Below are 24,943 nucleotides of genomic sequence, written 5' to 3'. Positions count from 1 at the left end.
TTAATTTGTTCATAACGTGAGCAGCAGGTGCAAAACAATCATTCAATCAACAAGCATGAGATGGCAGATGGCAGCATATAGAATCAAAAGGTTATGTGTGAGATCTTACTTCATTATATTAAACGTTACAATTGCAAACCGTATAACAGTTATTTAGGCCTACTTAGCCTATTGCACAGGCATATGAACGTGTATTTTTTCTTGTCATTCTAAATTTCATCACCTTGTTTCCTCTGATTAATATTTAAATTACAATAATACATAAAATACATGTCATTCTTGTGTTACAATGAGCTGAATTAGTTCCCTGTAAATAACCCTGTTTTATATCACCCTTGATCAATTATCTGTCTATAGTCTACATATGTGCACTGCCAAGAGTAGCGGCAGGCAGCGTTATAAACCATAGATGACTATATTAAAAACATAAACACACTGGCGTCTTTCATGCAGGCTATCAAGCGTAACTGCTGTCTGTCTGACTGTCTGACCACAGACTGTAGAAAGAGATGTAATGCAGGATAGCCAAGCGAATGTGTTTGGATGGAAGTTTGACGCTAGGCCAATCAGAGGCAGAGAGGGGCGGGTTATGCCTTCGCATAGCCATCGATCGCCATCATCCGAAAAAAAATATCGCTTCCAGGAGACTGTGACCGAAGCTGCATGCATGCGCACATAATGACGTTGCTGCGGTGGGTGCGTTTGGAAACACTAAACTCTAGAGCACACAAGTAGGAGATTCCCAGAGGAAAATGGGGTGTTTTGGTGAAATTCATAAGCGGGACCATATTAACCTGTTACATCATCATGGATTAATTCCTCATCAACACCTAGAATTAATTAATACCGTAATTCATGTGTTAATTACCACCATCGACATCCAGCTATCCAGCTAAAATTGCCCCAATATTTTGATAATTTCATTTTCATCCAATTCATTTAATTTCCATCTCTAACACACACTCAGCACCTGCAAGCTGGTTGCCAGAAGACAACGATGAAGAACACACTCACACAAACATCTCTGTTTACACTACACTTTAGCAACTTTATGCACTAATTATTTATTTTTTTAATGCCCCCAAAATGTTGTAAATGCCCCAAGTTTTTAGACGGTGGGGGCAAAAGTTGCCCCCAAAATATTTTTTTAAATATCCTACACTGCCCTCATGATACGTCAACACCTGCCTTCAGAGGAAGGAATAAGAATCACATTTTTATTCATTTCTTTCAGAGCAAAGGAATGCAACTTCAGCAGCTTGATAACAATTGTAGACGTCTATCGCTACATTACAAGTTTCACATGTGCTCCTACGTGGTTTTCTAGCTAGACCACACCTTTTATTCCTAGCCGGTAAACTCTAGTGTGCCAGTCTTTGGCAGGTGAGCCTAAATTAATTTCTGCTCTTAAATGTACAAGTATGCCCCTCAAGACTACAAATGTTGTCTCCTTCAGGTACACATGCCAGTCGCCCAAGCGGCCCCCGTGCATGTCATCGCCCAGGCGGTGCCCATCACCAAGGCAGCAGTGCTTTATGACAGGGAGTTCCTGCTGGCCTTCCAGTTCGTCCCTGCCAGCCTGAATAAGCCTCAGGGTCTGCCAGCCATCCGGGGAGTCGTATTAGACAAGGTAAAGACACGTTACAGCCATTCAGACACGAGACATGCCCTTTTATGAATGAAGACCTGTTTAAACCTGTACACATAGTTAGGGGTAAAGAACTAGAATGGTTCTACTGTATTGGCAATGTGGGTAGTATACTGTACATTTCTTTCTTTTCATATTTGTTGCTTGCTTAAATCTCTATATGTAGATCTTAAACTTTTTTAAGAGTATAGTTATTCTGATAGTATACTTGTGTATTAGCTAGCTCTCTTTCTCTTGCTGCACTTGTCTTTAGAGATAAGATGTTATTTGAATCCTGTATATTTGCACCATGTTACTTTTCCCTATCAGGACACAAGGCCTGTACCTTCTGGCAGGGGGACTAACAATGTCAATCAGTCTTGTGACTGCAATTGTCATGCATTTACATTTTGCTAAACCACAGTGACATCACTGGTCCACACTAACTCAAATTAGTAACTCATTAACTCAAATCAACTCTCAATAACTGTCAAACTAGATGAATGACTTCAAAACCGTTTACAGTTTGAGAGTTGATTTGAGTTAATGAGTTATTAATTTGTTAGTGTAGTGACCAGTGATGTCACTGGTCCACACTTTAACACTCAACTGTCAAATTAAATGACAGACTTCAAAACAGTTTACAGTTTTCTGATATACTACTGATGTTCTAATGATACAAAGCTGGTTGAAAATGGGCAGAGTGTTCCTTTAAATGTTTTTGGCTGAAATGTCTCATCGTCTCACCCCTTCCTGCCATCCCTCCTTCTAGCCTCTAGGCATGATCGGTGTCGGCGGGCCACGCCGTTTCCAACAGGGCCAGAGGGAAGAGCCTCCCCAGAGGAAGATCATCACCATTATGTCGCTTAACGACAACGTGCAGCTAAACAAGGCCGAGAAGGCTTGGAAGCCCTCGGCCAAAAAGCCAGCCCGCACTCGCGGAGCAGAGGAGCCAGAGGAGAGCGAGCTTGCCAAGACCCAGGACCTGTTCAAGCGTGTGCGCAGCATCCTCAACAAGCTGACCCCACAGATGTTCTTGCACCTGATGAAGCAGGTGCAAGAACTGACCATCGACACAGAGGAGAGGTTGAATGGGATCATAGACCTCATCTTTGAGAAGGCCATCTCCGAGCCAAACTTCTCAGTGGTCTATGCAAACATGTGCAGCTGCCTTATGACGGTATGTATATGCATGCTTCTACCTGCCATGCGCCAGTCTTTAATTTGTGCCACGTCTCTGAGCCACTGACTTATTAAGTGATGAGATGAAGGAACTGAGAGCCACCCCTTCTCCCTTATACGTCCTCAACCAAGTTAACCAACTGTGTACCCTAATAACTGTCCCTTTACTCTGCTCTCCTCAGCTAAAAGTTCCCACCACAGATGAGCCAGGAGTCACTGTGAATTTCCGCCACCTGCTACTCAAACGCTGCAGGAAGGTGTTTGAGAAGAACGAAGATGACGAGGAGATCTTTGAGAAGAAGCAGAAAGAGCTGGATGCTGCCTCACGGGTATGCGCTTGCGTCAGAATATATTGAAGGGGGAGGGTCGAGTCGAGTTGATGGTCAAACCTTGAAGTGTGGTGGGAGGGATTTGAAGGTGACCGTGTGTTGGGAGGAAGAATTTGCGCCATTACATCAAGATCCAATTTGGTTCAATTTCCTGATGTTTAGTGTTAAATATCTGTGGGGATAAATTCACCAGAAATGTAATGTAAGCCAACCTTAAACCCTGTCCCTCTCCCTTCCCTGACCTCTGACCTCTCTGTCTCTGCAGGACGAGACCAAGCAGCTCAGAGAGGAGCTGGAGGAGTCTAAGGAGAAGGCGAGGAGGCGTTCCCTCGGCAACATCAAGCTCATCGCTGAGCTGTTCAAACTCAAAAAGTTGACCGAGGGAATCATGCACTCCTGCATCGGAAAGCTGCTCAAGGACCATGACGAGGAGTCCCTGGAATGCCTCTGCAAACTGCTGTCCACCATCGGCAAGGACCTGGACTTGGAGACAGCCAAGGTACAACAACACACACATACTGTAGAGGAGATCTTGACAAATAGTTAGGTCTAGTGGTGGAATGGGCACGTTCAGTATGGTTTACATTAGGGCTGCACAATTAATCGTATTTTCATCGTCATCGCAATATGAACATGCGCAATAAACACATCGCAAAGACTGCCTGAAACGCAATGAATAACAAAAGTGCTTTTATTTACATGCGTCATGCATTCCCACTCAGCATCTGATCATTTTGTCTTGTGTTGTAAATTCAGCGTACACCGTCCCCTTGCAACAGTGCGCTCCGCCCCTCTGCCAAAGCCCAAACACGCTGTGTGTAGTTTCAGCTAGAGTCAGTGTGTATTTCATTTCTTTATTCAGTGGGCATAGGCTATGTTTGGGGTCTTTGTTAGCATTATTAAAGCAGAAAGACATAGGAAATGTATAGCTAATATGCATACTTTAATATTTGTTTATTTATCGCAAGTCATATCGTAATCGGTATATTGAACAATGTTATCGCACATCGCAGATTTTCCTCATATTGTGCAGGACTAGTTTACATTGTTTCGGCTTGCAAATTGAACACAATGAAACGTACGCTCACCAAAGTGTCTTGGTTTGTCTTTAGGCTCAGATGGACCAGTACTTCAACCAGATGGAGAGGATCATCAAGGAGAGGAAAATCTCCTCCAGGATCCGCTTCATGCTGCAGGACGTGGTGGACATTCGACGGGTAGGCTTGAGTTCAACCCTAGCTTACTCTACCAGTCTTCTGAAAAGAAGTCCATGTTTTTGCTAACTTACCAGTGAGGTCTAGTGACATAAGAATGAATTGGGGTGTCTTGGTCTCTTGTGCTGCTTCATTGCGTCTCCTCACAGCGATGTTGGCTGGCCAGCAACAGTTGTTTGCAGTTAAAGGACATGTGGTTGTATTAAAATGGCCGTAGTCAATTGACCACAGCCATTAGTGTCGAGGGCAATGCACCTTATTTGTAACAAATGCATGTGAGAATACTATGAATCCATTTCGCACTTTGTCACTCACCAAACACTCTCCTGTTTACCAACGCTTGTTGGTAATTGGAATCTCTCTGGTCGCCCTCATACTCACCACACCATAGTGGGGGTTATTAGCCGATGTTGCCCTTTTATTACAACTTTTCACAAAACAATATTTTCTCATAAATCATGGCATACTATAGGCAGTTTAGGTCAGCTCTAGAACCTGACAATAATTATTTGGAACATTAAGCCAGACCAGACTATTTTGAGATATTTTCATGATTCACAATATGCATTTTTCATTCTTCTAATTAAAAAAAAACGTCCTAATGCATTCTAAGGTGAAGCTACAAGTTACTGTCATTTAAAACCCAAATAACATTACAGTACTCAATTTACAGCCTTCAAAGAAAGTGTATTGAAACAACAACAACACATTAGATGCAAGTGAAAGAAAGACTTGAGGAAAAGCGTCAGGATCGGGGAAAGTAGCTTTTCAGACTTGAATACCTACCCTGTACTCACCATCTCTCTCCAACCCCAGTGCAACTGGGTGCCCAGGCGAGGTGAGGCGGGCCCCAAGACCATCGACCAGATCCACAAAGACGCCGAGCTGGACGAGCACAGGGAGCAGATGAAGGTCCGGCATGTTCTCCTCTCCAAGAAGGAGTCAGCCGGAGGCCCTGGTGGCCGGAAGGGCTGGAACATGGTGCCCATCTCCACCGAGAGCCGACCCTTTGACACCAGCTGCCTCAGCAAGATCACCCAGGTAGGGGGATGGACTCACTTACTCGCTAGCCCCGAACCAGACCAGCTCAAACCCATTCTCTGACATTGTATTCACTGTGCATCTATCCCACAGACCTCAAACACTGGATGTATGGCTTGTAGGCTCTATATGCCAAGAACCACATGTATGAGTTAATAGTGTTGTGCCTCACAAATTAAAGTGACTATATCATTATGTATTAATTAATAGTTATGTGCCTCAAGAAGTAAAGTGACGACATACTTATGTATGTACTACAGGATTAATTAATAGTTATGTGTGCCTCAGAAAGTAAAGTCACGACATACTTATGTATGTACCACAGGATTAATTAAAATCTTGTCTCCTTCAGGCATCCCCCGCCCCTCCCACAGCAGAAAAGGAGAGGGAGGAGCCATCCCCCGCCCCTCCCACAGCAGAAAAGGAGAGGGAGGAGCCATCCCCCGCCCCTCCCACAGCAGAAAAGGAGAGGGAGGAGCCATCCCCCGCCCCTCCCACAGCAGAAAAGGAGAGGGAGGAGCCATCCCCCGCCCCTCCTACAGCAGAAAAGGAGAGGGAGGAGCCATCCCCCACCCCTCCCACAGCAGAAAAGGAGAGGGAGGAGCCATCCCCCGCCCCTCCCACAGCAGAAAAGGAGAGGGAGGAGCCATCCCCCGCCCCTCCCATAGCAGAAAAGGAGAGGGAGGAGCCATCCCCCGCCCCTCCCACAGCAGAAAAGGAGAGGGAGGAGCCATCCCCCACCCCTCCCACAGCAGAAAAGGAGAGGGAGGAGCCATCCCCTGCCCCTCCCACAGCAGAAAAGGAGAGGGAGGAGCCATCCCCCGCCCCTCTCACAGCAGAAAAGGAGAGGGAGGAGCCATCCCCCACCCCTCCCACAGCAGAAAAGGAGAGGGAGGAGCCATCCCCCGCCCCTCCCACAGCAGAAAAGGAGAGGGAGGAGCCATCCCCCGCCCCTCCCACAGCAGAAAAGGAGAGGGAGGAGCCATCCCCTCCCCCCACAGCCACCCCCGCCGCTGAAGAATCTACTCTGCAAGGTCAGTGGATCTGTCTCATAAATAACAATACGCTTATTTTATAACATGCTTTCCAAGACACATCCAAATGTGAGCAATGAATGAATCAGTCATGGAGTTTTGTGGTGCTATTGCTATTCCATTCATCTAAGGCTGATTGATTACTTTGCAGACTCACTTTGCAATCTCTTGGTCTTGAGTGAGGATTTTTAAAAGGGAAAGCCCCCCCCCCCCCCCCCCACCAAGAAAAAGACCAAATTTAATAGAGGGTATGCACACCCACTGGAACACGCCCCCTCAATCGGGAACGAGTGTCAAAATGAGTGTCAAATTCCTCCCTGAGCAGCAGGTGTCAGTTATCTAGGCTGATTACTGCATTCAAGCTCAGTCTTGCTGTGACTCAGTGGGCGTGACCCCACAGTGACTTCTGCCTCTGTGACATCACGTGCATACCCTCTATCCACCTTATTTTTGGCGGCCATTTTGCCTTACGTTAACTATGGGTTCTATTTCCGGTGTAACCAATTTAGATAACCCCCCAGCCCCCGAAAAAAAAAACGTCTATGAGGATTTTACCCTTTTACAGCAGAGCCATTCTGCTCTACAGCCGTGTCGTTCGGGTGCTGGGATAACGTAATGCATTGTGGGTAGTCGGCTACTAACTGGCTAATTTAGCGGCTAGCTAGCTATGTTACATGGCAGTAAAACGCCACCAAATTGATTTAACTTTTAACCATTTCGAGTAACACACATTTCGAGTTTCCATACGGACCTCCAGCGTTGGTTAGTTGTTTATAACGTGACTATATTTATAACTTTTATAACGGACTCCAGCTTCCGGTTTATAATTCGGGTCTGCAGCCAGAGTATAACAAAGGAAATGGCAAGCGGCAACAATGAGTCACGTTAAACCGGACCTTGTACCCACGATTCTTTTTTACAGTGGGGCATTCAAAAATAAGGTGGATAGGCTTTGTTTCTTCGTCGTCGTCAGTTTTTGTCTTTCTGTCGTTTTGCACCACAGACAAACAGGCAAACTGAACTCACACACGTTTCTCTCCCTCTCCTGTTTCAGAAATCTGGGCAGCTCGGAGGTTGATGTGTCGCAGGTTCGCCACCTACCAGAGGCGCACCCGCGACATCTACAGCCTGCGACCAGTCAACGTGGACGTCAAGGCGGACACTGAGGTATGCTTTTGCTTAATCGGTACTGGCTTTGACCTGGTGACTGGAGGTCACTGGAAGAACATGATTCTCTATCTGTTATGATTTTTTTCTTATATATAGCCTGAGACCCACATCTTATATAGCCTCAGACCAACATAACATTGTCACTGATGACATCAGCGATCAATGTCACTCCTCCTCATACCTCTTCTCCTCCCAGGGGGATCTTCAACCTCCGCTGCTGCAGCCAGAATTGGCATTAATCTGGCATTCATGTTTACAGTCAACAACATCAAACAGACGAAACCAGCTGGCTCCCGTCCGTGTGATCGTTGCGTACTGAACTGTACTGCACGCGACTGCAGGGGAAATCAAAACAAAGCACACACAAAAACGCTCTATGCGCTGTGTTTTGTGTGCGATGGAAGCACTCTCGACATGATTTCCAAAGTGTTCACACACGTTTGGTGTGCACGCCGCCTAAGAAAGTCCGGCTCCATCATCACTGATGACATCATCACTGAACTATAGCATCAGCCTTCGGGCATTCAGCATTAGGGCAATTAATCTGCCCTAATTATAAAATCTGGCTCCGTCAGGTCACCCGCACGGGTGCTCTTTACACACCCTGAAGGTTTCAGCCCCGATCGCACGTAAAACGGCATACTGTAGCTCTCAGCCGAACACAGAACTTGAAACAGCCCACACATACTCCATTTTGTATATAGATGCTCTTCAGAGAAATGGTAACTGCAAACGCAGAGTTGTATCAAACCTTCTGGTGGAGTGTTGATGTCAGTGTAAGTCAGTCTAAGGCAAGCCAATAGAATAGTTTCTGATCCCTCCCATGTCCCATATCCCAGTCTTCACTGTTTGACTCTGAAGAAGACGCTGCTCGCGTCGAAACGTTAGTTTTTGTATTCAATTTGTTCCCGAGTCTTTACCCTAACAGACCTCGAAACATTAGGCTTTATGCTACTTGCTGCCTGCATTATTCAGACATTTTTTCTCAATCTGTCAACTGAAGTCCTAAAATGAAAATGAGGTGATTAATTTGAATTCCATTTCCCCCCTCTTCATCAGCTCTTCATCAGCCCAGTGGTGTCCCGTTCCCCGCCAACTCCCCTCATGGTCAAGAGACTAAGGGACGTCATGCAGAGGAGCATACGTCCTTCCACTATTGTTTATCCATTTTTCCCCCCACCCCTAATGTATATGTGTGTCTAATGTATATGTCTGTCTAATGTAGGCCTATATGTGTGTCTAATGTATATGTGTGTCTAATGTACCGGTATATGTTTGTCTAATGTATATGTGTGTCTAATGTATATGTTTGTCTAATGCAGGGGTGGGCAATTATTTTTCATGGGGGGCCACATGAGAAACCCAGATTGTTGCTGGGGGCCGAACAAATGTCATGCCGTAACCCAGGAACTTTGATGATAGAGAGGACCACAAAAAAATGTCCTCGCTACCAGAGTGCCAGATTTTGCTGAGCGTTGGGGGCCGAACGCCGCCGGCGCAAATTTTTTGGGGGCATTTGAAGTCAGTTTTAGAGGAATAACTCATTTTAAATGAACAGTTGTGATGTCATTATTCAGTCTTAAACACCAATATTTTATCCTTTTCTCACTCACTCCTATGTCATTAACTTTTTTGACCACCTGCCAATATGGCTGCTATATTTTAAAGTTACCAGCCAATTAGCATGTCCACTAGCCAAAATGTTTTTCTTTAAATAAACCAGAATATGAGTGTGTTAATTTAAGCATAAGTATCAGTAAGTGGCCCGGGATGATCAAAGCCTGTGTTGAGGGTCACACGAACAAAAATGCACTCTTGAAGCTAAATAAATCCAAAACCAACAAGTTAATTATTTCCATTTTTACTTCAATGTAGAACAGTCATTTCTTACACATGAGATTACTTTTAGCCTTTTAGTCATAAAGATTATTGAAAGATATTCCATACCAGACTGAAATGTTATAACAGAAGTGGAGTATTGGCCAGAATGACATGAACATTTGGACACTTATTCAGCGGGTACCTTGCATGTTGCATTCAGGTGCACTGTAAAAAAAAAAGTGCGGGCCGCCTTTTGCCCAGGTCTGGTCTAATGTATATGTATGTAATGTATATGTATGTATTTTAATATTGTGTTTTGTTAGTGTGCAAATAAAATGCATTCTTATTACTGTTATTACTATCCTCATCAATAACATAGCTGTGACATTTGAACATGGTACTTGAAACACATGGTAGTTGAAACACAAGAGTGTGTGTAGAATTTAGCAGAAGATGGAACATAATGGTATTATGTCCGTAGCTATCAAATCCACAATCCTGTCATGCCTTGCAATCTACATTTCCATATACACATAGCAACCATTTAGAATATGAGACAGGGATTCAGTGACTGGATTAGGATCATGATGCAGACATTGAGGGGGTGTCATTGGTGTCATTTATGCTGGGCTCTCTAGGGACATGGACCCATCGCTTTTTGAAATGGCCGATTTTGTCCCCATCACTTTTTCAAAGCATAATTTGAGTTGATTTTTTTTTCTAAAAAAATAGCTTGCACCAATAAATGTTTTATTGTCAATTTGTTTTTAACGATACACAAAACAAACAAGCTCAGTCACAGGGAAAAATAAATAAATAATACACATACATATTATCGATGCTCAATATTGCAACATGGTGCCACCAGCTCCACAAGGTGCTTATGTGCTTGTAAGGGACATTGTGCGTGGGAACACACGCAAGGGGTCTATGAGAAACCAGCCATGCAAGTCACCCATTGCCCCTAACCTCATCAAGGTAGGCTAGAAACAGATCCCAAATAGAGTGAGTTGGTCCTCGGGAACCTACGTTTCTCCATCCGTATGACAGAGGTCATGTCCGTCAACCACAGTTGAAAAGAAGGTGAAGAGGGGGATTTCCATTCCTGCAGAATGAGTTTTTTGGCAACAGTTGTCCCCTGCATAAGAGACTGTTGCACAGCCGCAGGGAAGTTCAGAGAGGACTTGGAGCAGCCAAAGATGGCGAGTTCTACACCAATAAATGTTAACTAACAAATGACAACACTTTGAGAAAAGGTTTATTTTCCACAATGAGAAAAGTCAGTCTGTGTCTTTACAGCTCTGCCTTCTGATTGGAGGAAGTCAGACTGTCTTTATAGCTCTGCCTTCTGATTGGAGGTCAGACTGTCTTTACAGCTCTGCCTTCTGATTGGAGGAAGTCAGTCTGTATTTTTACAGCTCTGCCTTCTGATTCTCATTGGTTTCAATGCAGCATAGCAGCCATGTTTTTAACAGTTTGCTGAGCCACACGCTGAAAGTTCATATTTATTAACAGCATCATCTGCGACCTAATGCTCTTCGCTCTACTCTTCTCTGATCTTCTCTTCTCTCCACTCTCCTCTCTTCTCTTGACCTGCTGAATGCTGCTAGATTAAAATGATGTGGATTCAGATGTTGAGAATTGTGAGAAAACAGCTTTATCTGCTGGCCAGAGTCGAATATTGCTGAATATAACTGCAGCATCACTGAACTCTACTGCATATCACTGTTTGAAACAGAGTTGTGATGCAGCAGTTTCATTTAGGAGACAAAGCGCGTTATTTAACATGGAGTGTTTCATGATGTTTCTGATCTGAATCATTTTACCCTTTCAACACTTGAAATTTGAATTTGAATGAAAAGAGAATTACAATGAGTTTAGTGAGATTTTCTTTCTTTTTTACAAGATGACAATAATATTAATATTGCTATTGGATTAAAAACAACAAATGTTGCTATGTTGCTTTAAATTTTCAGCCCAATCTGACCTGTAGTGTTAGAATAGAGACAGATACACATATAGTGGTATGGTCAACATTCAGTACTTTACTCAGCTGAACGGATGGCCTAGTGGATAAGACATAGGACATTGTGCTGAAAGGAAGGGGCCCTGAGTTTGAATCTCACATGGTCACACTTTTTCCATTACACTTAAAGTATACTAGTAGTATACTTACTTAGTATACTACTAGTATACTGAATTGGGCCAATTTAGTGTCAAGAAGTATTAGGCAAGTATACTTGGAGTATACTACTAGTATATTTATATTAGTATACTTGGTGCATAAAGTGTACTTGAGTATATAAGTATACTTGCATAAAAGTACACTTGGAAATACACTTGGTCTTTACTTAAGTTTACTTAATAAAATAAACTTGAAGTATACTTCTTTTTGCTAAGGGCTGACATAGAGCTGGGCAATATTATGGATAAAAAAATCTGTATTTTGGGCTAAATGTTCAGTTGTAGTCAAAGGCACATGTAAGATGTAGGGCTGGGCAATATGGAAAATTTGCTTTTCATCATCAATTTAGACCTCAGAAATGATGTGTCACGATATGATTCCACTGAAAGATAAACAATATGGAACTAATGCCCAATCTTAGGGTTAGGCAACAAAAGCAACTTGGTAGGGGCTATGGTATGGGTCAGGGATTGAACCAGGTGTTGGAACGGGTCCACCACTCACAACCCTGGACCACTGCGAGGCGACCTCCAGATGGTCCTTCTTTGGCAGAACTTTCATGTCAGCAGTCATGACACCAGGGGGCATGATGACGAATCGTATTTTGACGCTCTGGGAGTGAGACTGGGTTGGTTTGGGAATACAGCTATGTTTTTTATTATGTAACTAAATGGTTTTAAAATGCAATCTGTTAACATAATACTGTATACCGGTAGTCAGATAGTCACAATAGACAATAGTCTGAAAAAAGATATTTTTCAATAGGCTACCCTTTTCCTTTTCCAGACCTGGAAAATACTAAAATCAAATTCCATACTTACGTAGGAACCCTGGAAATCTGAGTTTGTAGCTTTATTCTCAATAATGACGAAAATGATCTTTGCTCCCTCTAAACCTCTAGATCTTTTTCTTCATGCGACTGATTTATTTGGACCGTTTTCTTGGTCTGCCAGATCACCTACATGTGATAGATTGTCTGTGCAAATGGTTATATCAAAGCCTTTTTAAACAAAATTAAACAAATCTTTTAAACGTTTTATTTTAACAAAAATAGCCCAATAGAACATGGTCTCACTGCCATGCATGAGCAACCTTGAATTGACTGGCTAAGCAGGTGACTGCAAGACCCCACTGCATTCATGACATAAAAAGACCCCCCAAAAATGGACAACGTTACAAGTGATGCAGTACTGTTTCATTTTGATAAATACCATGGAGATATAAATCAATACTGGATTTAACTGGTCCAGGCCAGACAAGAAACCACTTGTCCAGAAGCAGCAGAATCTGTGAACTTTTTCATACATATTAAACACACATGGACACCCATCCAAATACTGGGTGACATTGCCTTGTGAACACCACACAGGTGCAGATATAGTCCATACAATCAATTACACAAAAGACACACACTCGATTAACAGTACACCTTTATGTATAAAAACAAAAAATGAAATCTGAAATTTTTGTTCAGTCCAGCTATTGGTTGATGGATGCAATACTATATTACAGTACACAATAAAAAAGAAAAGAAAAAAGATTTAACCTCAAAGATTAAACACAGATCACCTCTACAACTTTGTTACAGTATTCCTCTGAGAGCATTGTTCGCTCGGTTGTACAGATTTGTCTTGACACGTGTAATAAACATGTTATCACGTGTCATTCAACATTAGTTTTGCCCCCAAATTAAGGTCATGCTCTGCACCAAAGATGAGGCAGTGTCGATGTGTACGTGTGTGTGTGTGTGCGCGCGCACAGCCGCACACACATGTGCGCGCTTGTTTCAATTTCTTTGACCGTTGTGGCCTGCTGCTGTCTGGCGACCTCCTTCATAACACAATCCAGGTGCATCGGTCGTGGTCCGTTAGCACTTGCAGGGACGAGCCTACAGATGAGAAGAGGAGTGAGATTTGAATCAGATTTCACTCTTATCTACATACGCCACAAATGCTGGTGTATGTTTGCAAATGCCATACAACAGTGAGTTAATGGCTGGGGCCAGTTGAGCACAAATCTTCATAGCACCAGACCATTTTTTATTTTTGCTCCTAGTGAAATGTTTTATGGTCACTCACGATTCAGTAGGTGGCTGGTTGGCTTGGTTGCAGGCTTAAAAAACTCATTATAAGGATTTTTATAAATGTCTAGATCAGTGGTTCTCAACTGGTGTAGCCTCAGGACCCACTATTTTCCTTGTCATGAAGTTGCGACCCAAATTTCAGATTTTTTTTTAAACCACTCAAATTTATTGCACAAAAAATAGCGCATTCATTTAATACACAATGCCTTCATGCACTGTTATAAACCTCAAATGAACAAAAAAGTGCAACAGAAGTGCAACTAGGGCTAAAAACCAATTGAAATAAGGCAGACTTGAATTACAGGCCTACAGTATATGTTTTTAAATTTAAACAAGTCTGCTCTGCTCAAACTGGTCATGCTCGGAAAGTATTATTTGAACTCTATGAAATATGAAATAAAAGGCAGACTTATCTTGAATTACATGCCTATATGTTTTTAAACAAGTTAATAATAATAATAATAATAATAATAATAATAATAATAATAATAATAATAATAATAATAATAATAATACAAATCACAATGACCTTAGTGCCTTACACACAGTGTTCACCCCAGGCAGCTGAGCCACCTGACCATTTGGTGTTGTGGTAGAAAATCTATATGTAAACAAACCTAATCTTCATCACGTTCATCATTATTGTCACTAAGAGGGCAGCCTGTACGTCATCTGAAAGGTCACGATCCATCCACAACATGATGTCCCCTGCACCTACTAACTCAACTTTCCTTCCTTGTCCCAAAGGGTGCACGCTAAACTAGGACACACCCATTACGGAGCATTACTGTACTTTCCAAAATGACCTAATGAAAAACTGTTCTCCAGAGCCCATACATTATTTTGACTTTTATAGATGTGATGTACATGAATGTGATATTGTGTTTTACTTGGTGAGATCAAAAAAAGAAAAAGAAAAGAAAATGAAATAAAAAAATGCTGTGGCACTGGCAGGACAATAAAGCTGTATTCAATTCTTCTATTCCATTATTGTCAATTTACATGTAGTAGGCCACCACATGTAAATTGTTAGAAGAATAATCATCGGATTGGAAGAAGCCAATTGCTCCAATTGATCACACTAATGATTGACCACTAATAACCTGCTCCTAGTTCCCCATTGCCTTACAATTCAGGTGTCACCTGAATGGCACTCACCATAGATAGTATGAATACCATAGTTACATCAGATGTATTGGTAAAAACAAACAAACTCTAAAACAGTATTGAATTCCTAATGTAAACACATTGACTCACTTTATTGCTATTGCAGGGCAAAAAAAGGTGTTTCCAGGAAAGTGAAAAGCATGATGTATGATGAATGTAAAGTGGTCCATCATTTCCTCTACGCACATCCTCTCAATCCACCCATCTCCCAATCAATCAAAAGCTTCATAGTGAACACTGTTATTGATTGGAGGCCATATCGTTTGCACCAGATTTGGCGTATAAAAGAGCAGATGTCCTTAACCCATGCCAGAAGCATCACACTTCTCCGATCTCATCGTGTGCAGACGTGACCCCATCTTCACAGATCTGTAAGTCAGTTTGAGTAAAAAATAATTCCTACTTTGCTTAAGTTATGTTAATTGAAATGTACTTTTTGACAGAAACATGTTTTTTCCCCTGTACAGACAGACATGGCAGGGAATGGACTCCTGGTTTGTGCACTTGTTGCTGCCCTGCTGGTGTCTGGCATGGCCTCTCCTGCTAAATCCCACCAGTCACCTGGAGACACTAGAGTGAGCGGGGTACTGCAGCTCCTGGCCAGACGTGAGAAAGGGAAAGACCTGAGACAGGAGGCAGGTCAGGCGCGCACGGCACGGGGCACGGCACACCTGACAGAGGCAGGTCAGGCACTCACAGCACGGATAGAGAGGATGGCACACCTGTCGGAGGATGAGGTTATGACCAAACAACTTATGCAAACAATTTCAGGTATGTTGTGGGTGAAACCTTTGTGTGTGTGTGTGTGTGTGTGTGTGTGTGTGTGTGTGGGTGTGTGTGGTTGTACATATTCACCCAAGTGAGTTGAGGCAGAGATCCAAGAAATGTCCCAAGTCGTTGCCACAGGCAGCTGCTCTATTGAAGTCTTAAATGCATGTTGTGATTTGCATTTTAGAAGCCTTTTGTGTGGTTCATGCAGGAATGTTTTGTTCACAGAGATAATGAACTCTGGGTGCATGCCAGACCGGGACTACCAGGGCTGGGTGGACTTCGGACGCCGGAGTGCAGAGTAGAGACACAACGATGCCAACAACTGTAACGCCGAGAACATTTTAGAGCTTAGACGTATTCTGTTTGGAATTTATACAATCAAAAATCAATGTTTTACTTTGCCTGAAACTTTATAAAATAAAAAACTTTTTGCAGATTTATCACAAGAGTCGTGTATTTCTTGGGTTACAAGTTATGTGGTCAGGGGACTCGAGAGTGTGTTCATCCTATTTTAGCAATACAAATGTACAAAACTGTATTGGATGGAAATGCAAAGTAAAGTTTAATTCACAGGATGGTACAATTTCTATCAACACAGATACAACTATGGTTCCATCATAGAATTCAGCAAACAGTAGTGCATTTCAACATTGAAGAAATACAGTGGTTTGGTTGATTACTGTCAGAACACACATTTTCAAAACCTGTGTTTATGTTTTATTCCCTTTTGAATCCACAGTATCCTATGCCTTTTGAATCCACAGTATCCTATGCCTTTTGAATCCACAGTCTCCTATGCCTTTTTGCCTTCAGTTGATTGTCCAGAGAGGATCTATAGAGAAACATGCCGTTTTTAAATAATCATGACCTCTTTTTCTAATGGTATTTCTTTACATAAGGTATCCCCCTCAATGCAATGGGAGGATTCACTTTGAATGCTCTTCATTATTTTGATTTCATTTCATTTAAATCCCAGCAGTTTTAAAATTCCTGACGACATGAAACACAGTAAATTTTGTACGAGCAATAAGTACGAGTAAATAATATACTTTGAATGGGCTTCTAGCAATCCCATTCAATGTTTTTGATGCAGCATGGCAGACTACCTGAATTCTCTTGTTGGAGTTTGGCTAAGCACAAGTTCACAATGGCAGACATTTCAATGGTAAGCACTGTACAATAGCGTGCAGGTGATGCTGTATATAATGCGGAGATATTTACATGGGCTGTGTGGGTGAGATACTGTATCTCACCATTAGATGTCACCATTATTCAAGTGTGTAATTTCTCCCAGTTTTGGGCATAAGGTCATTGTATTGCTTGTTGATCTATAATATCTCAAGTGTTTACTTCAGTATATTGAATAAATGTACAGTATGTACAGCGTGCTTTAATCACTACAGCAGCTAATAAGCAGAAAGACAAGACTGTATTTCAGTGCATTTGAAAGGTCTTAATGTGACATAGACAGCATTGGTAGTCAGTTTGGTGTTTCAAATAACAATAAATTATCCTACATAGTCTTCTGAACCTTCCCAAGTGAGAACGTTCTTACAGTATATACAGTACATACAGTAATGACTTTACAAGTGATGCTGACATTTTGAAAACTGACCAGCGCCAGTGTGTGGCCAGTGGCCAGGGAAAAGCACCATTCCCATTCATAAAGTGTAGGCGTGTAAAATGACGTCCATAAAACACAGTATAAAAAAGGATGTTTTTTTTTCTTTGTGAAGGTGTTTCTTTTTTGTATCTAAAAAAAGATGCCAGCCCGCTACAGTCAGACTGCAACGTGCAGTTCAGGTGACTGCCCTGAGATGAAGGGGTCAGTCCCTCACTCACTCACGCACGCACGCACGCACGCACGCACGCACGCACACACACACACACACACACACACACACACACACACACACACACACACACACACACACACACACACACACACACACACACACACACACACACACACACAGAGAGATCTATCTACTGTACAGAAGTTCATAGAAAAGAATAGTACTGTACACTACCGACGACATTGAACAACCTTAAAGTATGCTCCAGCATTCCCTGCGGCTTTGTTCCCAAAACAATATCGCTGAGGGCCCCAAAATGCAGACTGGGGATCTCAAAGCTAGCAGCCTGGCCTGATGCAAAGTCAATAAAGGGTGAATAAGAAAGGAGATAGATTAGTCCATATCAGACTTTAGGAGGGGAGGTGGATTAGTCCATATCAGACTTTAGGAGGGGAGGTGGATTAGTCCATATCAGACTTTAGGAGGGGAGGTGGATTAGTCCATATCAGACTTTAGGAGGGTGCTTGACTGTTTGTCTCTCTATCATCCCCCGGGCTGCCACCTTGTGCAACCCGAGACTCTGTAGCTTCCCGACCAGGTTGAAGCTGAAAGTGTTCCTTCCTCCCTCTTCCTTCAAGCACGAGCCGACGCCTTTCTCTTCTGCGGAAGAGCTCGAAAGTGTTGTGTTGTGGGAGCGAGCGGGGTTCGGGTGGGGATAGGGGGAGGCTGTGATGCCATGCTGTTGCAGCAGCTGCAGGAGGCCCAGTGATGGGGTGGTGGTGAAGGTCGGAGAGGTGGTGAAGGTCGGAGAGGTGGTGAAGGTCAGAGCGGTGGTGGAGCCAAAGCGCTGCTGCTGCTGGGACGTGGAGGAAGTGCTCAGGCGCTCACAGTTCCCACAAGCTGGCAGGCTGAGAGCGCGAAGGCTGCCAACGAAAACAGTTTGGAAAACAACAGGTCAGATAAGAAACAGACATTTCTTGTTGCACAACCATACATGCTAAACTCATGCACTACAAATTTAAGAATAGGACAAAATAATGCAAAACATAGGACAGTTTGCCAGTGCTTTGGTTAGTTCAGTTGTTAGTTTCTGTCCGTCTGTATGGATAAACACGACTTTAGTGTGGCAGCACTGATGGAACAGGTTCTGGTGGTTTGCCATGCTGAAAACCTAGAGAAGCAAGAGATGTTAGCACATGTAGACGGTACACGGTTAACAAGCCAGGGATGTGGGGGATAGAGTCATGTACAAGTTAGACTGGACTTATCAACGGCACAGTCAAAGGTCCGTTTTAGTAGGTGGTGCAGGTTGCATGTCTTCATTGAAGTGGGATTTAGGTTTAGGAAGGTAGGGATGGAAGCACACCACAGGATTTTCACAACATTTAGCTCTAATCTATGCCCAAAGAGTTGTGATCTGATTTCATGATATTCCTCAAAGGCTTTTTTTTTATACTTCAATGTTGAACATTTCGGCACACAAGGCAACACTAATTCACCATTTAATTTGTTAATGAAAAACAGCACTGTGCCTCCATCCACACGTTTCTTACAGCGTTCTGATTGTATCTGTGACACCTGTCTCTTACTTTGCCCTGAAGGCTTCTTTTAGAGTTGGAGAAAGAGCCTGGAGAGACGCTTTCTGCCACTGAGAGGGTGGAGAATAGAGAACACAGGTCAGAGGTCACTGAGAGGGTAAGAAGGTAAGAAGAAGAAAAGGAGAGCAACAGGGTGGAAGAGAGGAAATGTGGAAGATCCTCACTGTACTTGTGGAATCAGAGTAACAGAAAAACAAAGTTGAGGGTTATGTAACCCTGAATAGAGACATATGTTTTCAAGTCCCGCTCACTGTCCACACAGAGACATTTATTAACAGTTAGGGATGGGACAATGCTTATCTCACAAACAAAAGTAGCAATGGCATCGGCTTGTTAGAATGTAAACTATTTGAAAATGCCATTAAGTGCAAACAATATAATTTTGATAGAGAACTTTGTGGTGAAATTGTGATTAGTACAGAAGAGTTAATTTGCAAAAACAATCTCTGTTTGGATTTTTTTATAATTTTATGTTGCTAGGGACTCGATTCCCAGCTCGCCAAGCTGGCCCTGCAGCTCGCATTCACAGCTCGGCTGCTGTGTGGCCAATAAAACCAGCATCACTGATGATGTCACAGTGGGCTTTATGACATCACTGATGATGTCACAGTGGGATTTATGACATCACTGGGATTTATGACATCACTGATGATGTCACAGTGGGATTTATGACATCACTGATGATGTCAGTGGGATTTATGACATCACAGTGGGACAGAGAAACAAACAGACAGAGCCCTAGCTCCCATTTATATACTGATGATGATGTATTTATACTGTAATTTATTAATTTTTTGTACATTTTATTATCAATCATAACTCAAATATATTTATCTGATCATTTTAACATAAACCACCTCAATAATGTTTTCCATGTGCACTCCAGGGAGTATCAAACAGGTGTTGTTTATTTATTTTAAGAATGGTGTTTACCTGTTTTTGCAAATTAACTCTTTAATTATTTTTCTGCCCCACGATACAAACTTTTGAATTGTGATATGTTGAATTTTGATATACTGTATATTGTCCCATCCCTCTTAATGATACCACATTTCAGTCATCCAACCTTCAGTAGGTTTCTAACCAAGCAGCACATGAAACCAAAAATGAATGAACAGTGTGGATGCATGTGTATTCTTACCTAGTGGAGAAAGAGGGGAGGAGGAGGGAGGGTTGGAGGACTTGACAGGTGGTAATGGTATGTGTGGGGGAGGTCTGGGGGAGGTTGGGGCCGGATGAGGACGCTGTGAGGTCATGGAGGGAGAAAATCAGGAAAATACACACATTGAATGAAAAAGCAGTACAGGGCCAGTGAAGTCAGATGGCACTAAGACTAAGGGAAATCACATCCTACAACACAATGTGGATGATGGGTCACACACACTTATGTGAATGCAATTTGAGTCATTAGGAGATATGAAACATGGACATGGAGACATGGAGGGGATTCAATGGATGGCATTGCAGCAACCCATGTTAAGGGCTTGCCCAGGGGTGGAGCGGGATTCGATCTGCCGACCTCCCGCTTCCAAAGCGCACACGCTAAACCACTATGCCAAGAGAGCAATGAACAGACCTTTATACAGACAGGGCAGTGAGTTTAACCAAGCCACTCGCTACCACTCGGGACTTACAGTCATTCGGTTACAACATGCGTATGAATCCATGTATCCATCTATGAGGTGTCCCACTTGCTGGCCTCTTACCCAGGGTGCCGTGCGCTCCAGGCAGCTGCGATAGGTCAGGTTCGTCCTCTTCCAGGTCATTGAGGCTGTAGACGTGCTGCATGTCGACCTCCAGCTCCCGGAAGTCTTTGGTCAGGACGCCCGGCCGCGGCTGCAGGATGCCTCCCAGGTTTGGCTTGGCCAACTGCTGCCACTGGTGCAGCGTCACCGAGCCTGATGTGGACACAGTCAGAGGGGACGTGCTCGACCAATGTTGTTACAAGATGTACTTATATGTATTTATACTGTACTGTTATTTCTGATGATTTTCCTCAAATTACAACCCCAAGCAGCACTAATACAGGGGCATGTTAAGTTTTAATTTGTGAATAGTGGGGAAATGTCCATTTTGGGTATTTGTGATCTAATATCTGCTAAAAGTTTCGAAAGATTCCCTCGAGAAGACACGGGTCATGCTGGTTGCCAGGCCTGGCACAAAAAGGATTCCAATTGAAACGTGATGGAACAAAAAATAGAATGATGAAGGGTAGTTTCCAGTAGTTGAATTTCAGTCGACTGAAATTGTTATTGCAGAGAGAATCTTTTTATACCAAATGCAGAATCTGAAGAAGGTCTTAGGACCGGAACGTTATTCTTTTCTGTTAAATAAAACTTTTTGCATTTGGAGACAGTGTGCGGGAGTTATTTTCTTTTGATTCAGTCGGGTTTTCCCTCCTCCGACGCACCTGTCATTTTTAGGTGTGCAGAAGCTTTGCTCCTTCATATACCAAATGCAGATCACAGTAAACTAAACTAAATGAAGACATTGATTTCAGTCCTTTGTTTTGTAGTTGTTTTGATGCATATTGGTCTGGTGGTTATATTGCTGTAGTTGGGTATATATTGTTATTGTTTTTCTGTCTTGGTGTCTGTACATAAAAAAAAAATCTTATTTTGTTCAAATTCTTCTTATCTTTTTCTTTCTTCTATACCATTGACAGTAATTCTATACACTGTAGAGCCATCTAGTGGTAATACTTTGCATTTGTCATCTGTGAGTGCATTGGCTTTCTGTTCAGTTGTTTGCAATTATCTGGTGTCTACTGAAGGAGAAACTGTGTGCTGAGGGCTAAACTGTGAAGAAGGCTGTTTGTGCTGCTATGCGTTGGTTATATCCCAGGTTTATTTTAACATGCACAAGCTATGGTTTGAATAATTTTGCAATTAAATAGCCATCTAAATAAAGGCGCTTCAACTTTTGCCAGAAGAGTGCCTTGGACCTTTCTTATTTTTTGGATTTTTGTGTTCCCTACCTTCATCACACCTGTTTGAACTTACACTGCGGACCTTCTCATTCCATAGTTTCAAGTAACTGACTACATTACACATCATATCCCTCACCATTAAAAAGTCAAGAAAGATGTGAACCAAAACTACTAATCAGAATGTTTGTGACTTTAGCTTTTGCTGTTTTCTGTTTCCCAAGTGATCAAATCAAAAATCTTCCATGTTATCTGCAAATTTCACTTTGTTATTTTTAAGTCAGGAATGAAAATCAAGGCAAAATGTCACCTTGCTTCCTATGTGAATGTATGGTAAGAATATCAGGGCGATTTTCTCTAAATGCTGCTTGTACCAACATTCAAATAAGGACAATATTCTTCAAATTATTTTCAGATTTCAATGTATGACACATCATTTGAAAGCTTACAATCCACACTAATACCAGCTCCTGTCATTTTTCTCTTTTTCAAGAGTAGAGCTATGGCCGCTCTGCACTTTGTGTTCTTTGATCAGCATCATAGTCTAATCAAAAACATCATCCAAATACCATTCTTGACATTTACCAAATAACATTTAAGCTCCACCCTTTGAATGCTGGGACTCCCCGAGACTCAGAGAGGCACAAAGTGGCTCCCAAAAAAGACTGAAACAATTGAAAGCAGACACACTAACAAGCCCCCCAACTCACCTTCCAGAGGTTTGACAATCTGCAGACGGTCAGGCAGGTAGGACCTGGACCCCCCTGACGAGCCGCAGGAGTGCTGCGAGCTGCCGTTGGAGTAGTTGGTGCCAGTGGATGCCGCTGAGCTGGAGACCAGGCTGTCGTTGGGTGTCAGGAAGCCACTGGAGCCCTCGCCTTCTTCGCCGTGCGCTGCCAACGCCCGGAGTTTGCGCTCGCGCTCCACGTCGAAGAAAGGCGTCTCAGAGGAGTGGCTCTGCTGGCGGGCCGACAGGCTGCACAGGGCCGCTTCTAAGTCCTGGCCGCCCGGGGTGCCGGGCTGGCCCAGACGCTTGGGCCCACTCACGCTACAGGGAAATCAGACAGAAGTAACAACGATTGAAATGAGTTACTTTCCCTAAGCATCAGGTACAGTACATCATCTTTCGAACATAAGTGCACGCACACATACTCCCAACAGACCTGTTGTCCTCTCTGTGAGTGTGGTTGGAGCACGGCTTGTCGTCCAGAGTGAGGCTAGCGTTATCGGAGCCGTAGTAGCTGGTGCGGGGTGTGCTGGTGCGGCTGGAGCGAGCAGAGACCGGGCTGGAGCCGGGCAGCGCCGGGGAGGGGCACCGTGAGCGCAGCCTGGCGGCAGCTTTGCTTATTACCTTCACCGTCTCAAACACACGCCATGGGTGGTTCCTGGCAAGACAATTAGGGGACATCAGAGAGAATACAATTAGATAAGCAGATAAATGCACCTTATTTCTTTGATCATCAATATTAAGACTTTGAGTAATAAAGCAAAAGTAATTGATGCATGTTACAATAGGTTTTAAGTTGTTTATCCTATAATAAGTCCTATAATAAGAATTGCGAACCGTCTGTGTGTGTGAGTGAGCAAATTGTGTTCGACCACAGTTATGTCATTTTACGTGCGATCACGCTGAATCTTTCAGGAAGTGTAAAGAGTACCGCTGTGGGTGACCTACAGAGCCGGATTTGAGCCATTAGTGGCTAAAATGAGTCAACAAAGGTTCAGCACCATGGAGAGCTTCATTCATTAGCTACCTGATTGACCTCAACTGAGTGGAGGAGCACCGCTGTATGGAGTTGGAATCAGCCATGGAAATGGACTATGACAATCCTCTGGGGAGAGAAAAGAGAGGCTGCATGCCAACTCGTGAACGAGACTAAATGGCCAGTGATTGTGTACTCCAACGGGTATCAGAATCAGACACAATGCACGAGTACAATGCACAGGTATCTGCTAATCTTAATAATTATCAGTATAATATTGTATGTCTAGATAATTTTGGCGAGAATAATCTTACTATGACATTTTCTTATCAGCACAGGCCTACTCTCGTCTTACTTATAACTGTGAAATCACAAGCCAAACTACTGTATTCAGTGTTAAGAGGTAGCGGACTCACTTGTACTCTGAGGGGGCGGGGCTGTATTCTGAGGGGGCGGGGCTGCATTCAGTGTTAAGAGGTAGTGGACTCACTTGTACTCTTAGGGGGCGGGGCTGTATTCAGTGTTAAGAGGTAGCAGACTCACTTGTACTCTTAGGGGGCGGGGCTGTATTCAGTGTTAAGAGGTAGCAGACTCACTTGTACTCTGAGGGGGCGGGGCTGTATTCAGTGTTAAGAGACATCAGACTCACTTGTACTCTGAGGGGGCGGGGCTGTATTCAGTGACTCACTTGTACTCTGAGGGGGCGGGGCTGTCCAGGCCTTTGCGGAAGGTGCCTTCTATCTCGGCTGCCAGGGAGTCCATGGGGAAGACGGAGGCCAGCGCGCTGTAGCGCTGCACCGTGCTGTTGGGCAGACTCTTGTTCCGCAGGTTCGTGATGACCTCTCTGGCCTCCTGGAGCATGTCCTCACACTCCGAGTACTTGTCCTGTAGGTCCTTCACCTGCAGGCAGGGGGAGACATAGATCAGTCACAGAATATAACACTGTAAGGGCTACAAGAGTTTACTGTGCAGTGTCGAAGTTGCAATTGAACTGAATTTAACTACATCCATTTAGAAGGAAACACAATACTCTGCTCAAGTAAGCATCTTAAAGGACACAAACCCACCCCCTACTGAGTATTTTCTGTAGAAGTGGGAGTGTCAGAGTAAGTGCCTTACTGTACCTCCGAATGAAGCGTTATTTTGCTCTCGCGGGACGCACTCAAGTGCTGGTTCAGCTCCTCATTCTCATTGGTGAGCTAGATGGACACAGAAGGACACAATTACACCATGTCTTTTTTTTATCTTTGACCTATAGATCTGTAGATAGATACCATGGAAAAGTTTAAAAGCACA

At 43.3% G+C, this 24,943-nt stretch overlaps 3 protein-coding genes across 4 annotated transcripts in view; 2 read left to right on the top strand and 1 right to left on the bottom strand.

Annotated features, from left to right (window-relative positions):
* Window positions 1-1,462: 1,462 nt before the first annotated feature.
* On the top strand, window positions 1,463-7,505 carry LOC310793462 (eukaryotic translation initiation factor 4 gamma 1-like; the record flags this gene model as incomplete). The annotated part of the gene is made up of 7 exons (XM_083655268.1): window positions 1,463-1,630; window positions 2,400-2,807; window positions 2,992-3,138; window positions 3,404-3,637; window positions 4,251-4,355; window positions 5,169-5,393; window positions 7,482-7,505. 7 exons carry the CDS (start codon window positions 1,463-1,465, stop codon window positions 7,503-7,505), a joined length of 1,311 nt encoding a protein of 436 aa, XP_083511394.1.
* LOC310793461 (cholecystokinin) lies at window positions 7,505-15,926 on the top strand (the record flags this gene model as incomplete). Its single annotated transcript, XM_083655267.1, has 3 exons — window positions 7,505-7,594; window positions 15,321-15,624; window positions 15,850-15,926. 3 exons carry the CDS (start codon window positions 7,505-7,507, stop codon window positions 15,924-15,926), a joined length of 471 nt encoding a protein of 156 aa, XP_083511393.1.
* A 1,900-nt stretch (window positions 15,927-17,826) lies between these two features.
* Window positions 17,827-24,943, bottom strand: part of hap1 (huntingtin associated protein 1) — a 20,590-nt gene continuing 13,473 nt past the window's right edge. The window contains exons 9-16 of one of the 2 annotated variants that reach the window (XM_083655578.1): window positions 24,772-24,846; window positions 24,336-24,547; window positions 23,108-23,329; window positions 22,655-22,992; window positions 20,725-20,916; window positions 20,160-20,262; window positions 19,010-19,068; window positions 18,215-18,343 (exon numbers count right to left, since the gene is read on the bottom strand). In XM_083655578.1, coding sequence (XP_083511704.1) covers window positions 19,029-19,068; window positions 20,160-20,262; window positions 20,725-20,916; window positions 22,655-22,992; window positions 23,108-23,329; window positions 24,336-24,547; window positions 24,772-24,846 — 1,182 coding nt within the window. In that variant the 3' untranslated portion in view covers window positions 18,215-18,343; window positions 19,010-19,028. Of the gene's footprint in view, window positions 18,344-19,009; window positions 19,069-20,159; window positions 20,263-20,724; window positions 20,917-22,654; window positions 22,993-23,107; window positions 23,330-24,335; window positions 24,548-24,771; window positions 24,847-24,943 lie in introns of both variants that reach the window. The other variant, XM_083655577.1, reaches the window with a different exon arrangement.

This window comes from Poromitra crassiceps (assembly GCF_964638095.1).
Source record: "Poromitra crassiceps genome assembly, chromosome: 19".
Classification (NCBI taxonomy): domain Eukaryota; kingdom Metazoa; phylum Chordata; class Actinopteri; order Beryciformes; family Melamphaidae; genus Poromitra; species Poromitra crassiceps.
The sequence above is the reverse complement of the archived record's forward strand: the minus strand, read 5'-3'. Positions and strand labels throughout refer to the sequence as shown.